At 44.1% G+C, this 6,208-nt stretch overlaps 1 protein-coding gene across 2 annotated transcripts in view; it reads right to left on the bottom strand.

The window, feature by feature from the left end:
• Positions 1-1,715: 1,715 nt before the first annotated feature.
• preb (prolactin regulatory element binding) overlaps positions 1,716-6,208 on the bottom strand; it is a 21,812-nt gene continuing 17,319 nt past the window's right edge. For both annotated transcript variants that reach the window (XM_079275594.1, XM_079275595.1), the window contains exons 8-10: positions 2,971-3,043; positions 2,711-2,870; positions 1,716-2,608 (exon numbers count right to left, since the gene is read on the bottom strand). In XM_079275594.1, the coding sequence (XP_079131720.1) occupies positions 2,514-2,608; positions 2,711-2,870; positions 2,971-3,043 (328 nt within the window). In that variant the 3' untranslated portion in view covers positions 1,716-2,513. The remainder of the gene's footprint in view (positions 2,609-2,710; positions 2,871-2,970; positions 3,044-6,208) is intronic.

The raw sequence follows: 6,208 nt of genomic DNA, 5'->3' as shown, positions 1-6,208 counted from the left end.
TTGAAGCTCCTTTCCTTAGCATTTAGAGAATTGGACCAGCTCTTAGCTCGTATCACACTACTCAGCCTCCCGGGGAAGGCTTATGCCAGGGTGCTGGAAAGGAGGCTCCGACCGCTTGTCGAACCTCAGATTCAAGAGGAGCAGTGCGGATTCCGTCCCGGCCGTGGAACAGTGGACCAGCTCTTTACCCTCGCAAGACTACTGGAAGGGTTCTGGGAGTTTGCCCAACCAGTCTACATGTGCTTTGTGGACTTGGAGAAGGCTTTCGACCGGGTCCCTCTGGGGTTCTTGTGGGGGGTGCTGCGGGAGTATGGGGTGCCAGACCCATTACAACGGGCCATCCGGTCTCTGTATGACTGCAGTAGGAGCTGTGTCCGCATTCTCGGCAATAAGTCAGACACGTTCCCGGTGGGTGTTGGCCTCCGCCAGGGCTGCCCTTTGTCACCGGTCCTGTTCGTGACTTTCATGGACAGGATATCTAGGCGCAGCCTGGGGGCGGAGAACGTCAGGTTCGGGGGTGTCGGGATCGCCTCTCTGCTGTTTGCAGATGATGTGGACCTGTTAGCCTCCTCGGATGGTGACCTCCAGCATTCACTGGGGCGGTTTGCAGCCGAGTGTGAAGCGGCGGGGATGAGAGTTAGCACCTCCAAATCTGAGGCCATGGTTCTCTGCCGGAAACCGGTGGATTGCTCCCTCCAGGTGGGGACGGAGTGCCTACCTCATGCAAAGGAGTTCAAGTATCTCGTGGTCTTGTTCACAAGTGAGGGTAAGATGGAGCGGGAGATCGACAGGCGGATCGGTGCGGCTGCAGCAGTAAAGCAGGCGCTGTACCGGACAGTCTCGGTGAAGAGGGAGCTGAGCTGGAAGGCAAAGCTCTCAATTTACCACTCGGTCTACGTTCCTACCCTCACCTATGGTCACCAACTCTGGGTCGTGACCGAAAGGACAAGGTCACGGCTACAAGCGGCCGAAATGAGCTTCCTCCGTAGGGTGGCCGGGCTCAGCCTTAGAGATAGGGTAAGGAGGGTCATCAGGAGGGAGCTTGGAGTCGAGCCGCTACTCCTTCGCGTCGAAAGGAGTCAGCTGAGGTGGTTCGGGCATCTAATTAGGATGCCTCCTGGACGCCTCCCGCTGGAGGTTTTCCAGGCATGTCCAACTGGGAAGAGACCCTGGGGAAGACCCAGAACACGCTGGAGGGATTACATCTCCCAGCTGGCCTGGGAACGCCTCGGGATCCCCCAGAATGAGCTGGAACATGTTGCCGGTGAGAGGGAAGTCTGGGTCAGCCTGCTTGGCCTGCTGCCACCGCGACCCGACCCCGGATAAGCGGAGGAAAATGGATGGCTGAACCGGCTCTTATCTCGTTGGCGACCGTGGCTCACTGGGTTACGAGGGTCGTCTGGGAACCCGAAGGTCAACGGTTCGATCCCCGACTGGGACGTGTCACGTGAGGTTTGTAAAAAGTGAGGGAAACTGGAGTGAGTTATACTTACCCTAACCCTGAAAAAAATATATATTCTTGAAAATCAAAACTTTTTTGATCTGAGCTTCAAAGGTGATATGTTGGTGTTTTGTTCACAATTTAGTTCTGGCCAAACAAATCAGTTATTTGGTTTGTTTTTTTAATTACAGTAAAGTTAACCCTGGCCAGAGAGACTGATGCGATCATGAAGCATAAATCATAAAGACAAAACGTGTTTAGTTTTTTAGCTCGCTTTCTTATTCATATTTTATTTCTTTGATTATTTCACCGTTAGTTACAATAATATGGGCATTCACATTTCTGTACATTTGCTGGACAACATTTTCAAGCAGAATGTTTCATTCAAAAGTCTTCAAAAAATAAGGGAGTGCCCTCTTTTGCTATAATTACTTTGTCATTAAGTTTACACACCTCCCTATTTTTGTTGTGCTTACAGAATAGCAACTTCACTTGTAATTTCTATTTTCATGTAATAATATCAAATCATCTGCAGATTATAATAGACTGTTAAATCTAGTCTCTGCTGCTCACCAGTGAATAAAATGGAGAAACAAAACAAAGAAAAAGCAGTTAATCAAGGAGGCTAATGGCTAATTCAAAGTGACTGTGTAAACAAAAAGCAAAAACAGACACATTATGTGTCAATCATTTCTATACATATTACATGTTTCCTTAAATAATGTCAATAAAAACACCCAACCCTTAAATATTCATAAACCTGAGCCCTTCAACTCAACGTGAATCCAACAAAGATTAAGAATAATTGATAGAGATCAAAGCAAATAAAATACCACAGTCTGTCCTTTTTGACTCCACTGGGTTAACAGGTCTGAAAAGAACAACCCTGAGTAAGTGCTGAGGACGACAATGTCAGCTGTTCAGAGTCAGCGCTGCAGCCTGAAGAGCTTTCACTGGCTCAACTTGGAGTTGCGAGGCAGCACTGGGACGTTAGGATGTTGGACCGAGGACAGCTGATGTGAAGATGTATTCAACCTTCATCAACCCTGACCTGTGGCAACACTTGCATGATTTAAATAAAGCCTGGAAAGAGGTACTGTAGTAGGAGAACAACTCCCATCACCACAAGGCCACAGAGGAACAGCACGAGCCAGATAGAAAAGGATCCTACAGAAGATGGAAAACAAAGGGACAAAAGATAAGCTGACAAGGTTTGTAGTTATGATACATGGGCTAAGTGTGTTCATTGGATGATGATGCAGGACTTACTTCGGTTGGGGACAGTATGTACCTGACAGCGGCTGTCAACAGCTACACTCAACATGGCTGTTTCATTATTCCCTTTGATATTTTTGCCTTTCAGAGAGTCAGGCAGGAAGGCCAGGTCTGTCACAACAATGCCATGGGACTCCTGTACATAATACAGCTTCTACACACACAAAGAGTCAGTACAAGTTATCATCATACATCAGGGCTCCTTGGTTGATTTGTGTTCCTTAGTTTGAGATGTGTGTCCACACTGTCTTTACCTGGAGGGAGAAAGCGATGTAGATAGCCACTGAACCTGTCACAGTTCCAAGGCCAAGAAATGTTCCACAGTCACTGTCAAAGAAAAGGTTCAGGTTAACATCTTGACACGCTCTGGTCCCTTGGTTGATTTTCTCCCATCCACCAATCAATTGTTTGAAGAGCAGGTAGAATTTCAGAGGACCAATATTTTCTTTGGTTGATTACAGCCCTACTGCAAAAAATGTCTGATTAACTTTTCGAAACAAAATGACATACGCTAAAGTGCTTTAAGACAACAATGCATAGTAGGATACAAGACCATCCTTCCCCTACTATTTAACTGAAAAATACTTTTTTTACCCCCTTAACATAGTGAGGTAAACACTATAGATCAAAATTCGACTTGCCTTTCAAGGACCACACCACTGGTTTTGCACAATTACGCTAGTGTGAATGCTGATTGGACTCTAAACTACTTCTGCAACAATCTAAATATTCAGCTCTTACAAGACATCTCTGCTATTTACACTCAATGAAACTCAATGGAGAAAATCTTCAAATCTGCTGAAACATACTGTACTATTATGGGATGATTCAGCTTTTCTAAGTCTTTTACAGATTTTGAATTTTTTAGGTTTTAACACTTTCAAAACGGACCTATTTTTTAGGCCTCTGATCAAAAATTGCACACCCATATTAAAAAAAAAGTATATCTCTGCAACCACAAGGTCTATTTTAATAATGTTGGTGTTATAGTAAAGGTAACACTTGTGAGATTTGTCCAGATATGTAAATATCAGTATATATGTTAAAAAGCCTGGGCAGATGGTACAATGAAAGCCTCAAGGACAAAGAGCAGGTGCAACAACTAAGGCAAGAAATTATCAACAACCTGGAGAACATCAATAAGACGGCATTGCCTGGAAAACTGAAGCTCTGGTGCTTACAATTTGGACTCCTCCCTCGGACAATGTGGCCACTCACTGTCTATGAGGTCCCGATAACAACTGTGGAGAAGATGGAGCGAACCATCACCTCGTACGTGAAAAAGTGGCTCGGTGTCCCACGATGTCTAACTAACATCAGCCTCTATGGCAAAGGGGTCCTGGAACTACCTCTCACTAGTTTGACGGAATAATACAAGTGTTCTAAAGTCAGACTGCAGATGACGCTGAGGGATTCCAGAGACAAGATTATCAGTAATGCTGCACTGCCCCTCGCAACTGGGCGGAAGTGGAAACCATCCAATGCTGTGCAGCAAGCAACATCAACCCTGAGGCACAAAGACATCGTGGGGCAAGTTCAGCAGGGAAGAGGAGGCCTCGGCCTGACAGCAAGTGAACCAACTTGGCGAAAGGCCACAACATCAGAACGGAGGAAATTGGTGGTCGAGGAGATGCGCCGAGAGGAGGAGGTCGCAAGAAGTGCGAAGGCTCTCTCTCACGTGAAACAGGGACAATGGACGCGGTGGGAAGGTGTGGAGAGGAGGAAGATCAGCTGGAGGGAACTATGGGAAATAAAAAGTGCAATAAAAAGATGTTGTCCGTAAAATTAATGAATAATTGTGGTAAATAATCGTGATCGCAATATTGATCAAAATAATCGCGATTATGATTTTGACCATAATCGTGCAGCCCTATTTAATCTGATGTGCAACATCATTATATTCGTTCGTGATAAATGCATTTTTCCCGAGGGTATATGCTAAACTTTCTCCACAGCCCCCAAAAAAGGGGGCGCTCTGGCTTAAGTGGTGTATTTTGTGACAACCCTCCTCCTATCATACACGAGGTGCCGTTTGTGTTTCATCTGTTACAGGTGCTGAGTGGAGGATCGTCAGTAGGATGAGCCTCACCTGTGCAGCTCATCCTTAAATACCCTTTCCAGTTGGCAGCCGGGCTCTCTGGAAGGCAGACCTTTGTTGACGGGCTCGCCACAGTTGTTGTTAACGTTGGGTTACGTGTTTTTGGCAAGACCAATAAACTACTACTTTTGGCCGCCAGCTCATTGTCTCCCTGTTTTGTTCCAGTTTCTGAGCCGGGCTGTGACAATTTCATTAATAAAATATCAGCTTTTGGGGTAAAATCCTTTGCTATTTATTCCCTGTAGCTCTCTCCAAACAACTACCGCTCTTGCAAAAAAAAAAAAAAAACGGCTTTGGTTGCTGGGTCCTCATTTGACCTCCAAAATCAAACAAAGTCAGTCTTTTGATGCATGTTCAGCCGTTTCAAATAATAGTTGTACTTCAAAACGGCCCTTTTGACTTAAATCCTATCATGACAATCTCATGGAAGCAATGTTTGTTACATGAGTTATTTATACAACAGACTGTGAAGGCTATTGAATGATTGAATCTGTTATGAAAACTTAAATATTAGTGCTGGGCAGCGATTAAAATATTTAATCGCGATTAATCGCATGGATTTTTTGCGATTAATCTCATTGTTATGGCAAAGTTCAATAATGAATTCAAAAGTAGTGTATTGCGCAGTTTTATTTTAAAAGTACTGCTATATGACCAAAAGGGCAATAACATTTGGTTCACGAGATGCAGGTAGCATGTTTCATACTTAATGTGAATATAATTCATACTTTGTTGGCATCTTATTCTGAAAACCGGATGTTCGTCTGAAGAAACCGGATGTTGTCTCAGGTTAATGTTTCCGCTAACTTTCAAAGTCCTTCGCTCCCGATCGGTGCCGTTTAAATGCGTTTACCGTGAATTTCAGCATATAGGTGCACTAACATGTAAGTGTCTGCTGAGTTGACCACGGAGATCTGAGTGTCTGCTGACTTTACCGCAGCGATGTCCAGTAGTCTCCAGGGAGAGCAGCGGAAGTCGCCTTTTCTCTACGGCAACCCTGAAGGGACATCATATCTCCAATACAAAACGATAAACATGAGAAAGTCTGTTACAATAATAATAAACTGACTATAGGATGTTTGCTGGCTTTTATCCCACTGTCATCCTCTTGTTGTTATGTATATGTATTGTCTCGTCTTTCAATTAAATTTTTTTTAAATTAAATAAATTATAATAATACATTTTAAAAATGCGTTCACGCGCGATAAAATAATTGTCGGCGTTAATTAATGAATGCGTTAACGCGAAATTAACGCGTTAACTTGCCCAGCACTATTAAATAAATATATATATATATTTTTCATTTTAAATACAAAACCACTGGTATGGTCCTTTAAGGTCCATTATGCATTCTTAGTGGTGACTGAGTTGTGTCTGTACAAGAGAGTAAGGAA

This window comes from Melanostigma gelatinosum (assembly GCF_949748355.1).
Source record: "Melanostigma gelatinosum genome assembly, chromosome: 9".
NCBI lineage: Eukaryota > Metazoa > Chordata > Actinopteri > Perciformes > Zoarcidae > Melanostigma > Melanostigma gelatinosum.
Note: the sequence above shows the minus strand (reverse complement) of the source record. Positions and strands in the feature narration are given on the sequence as shown.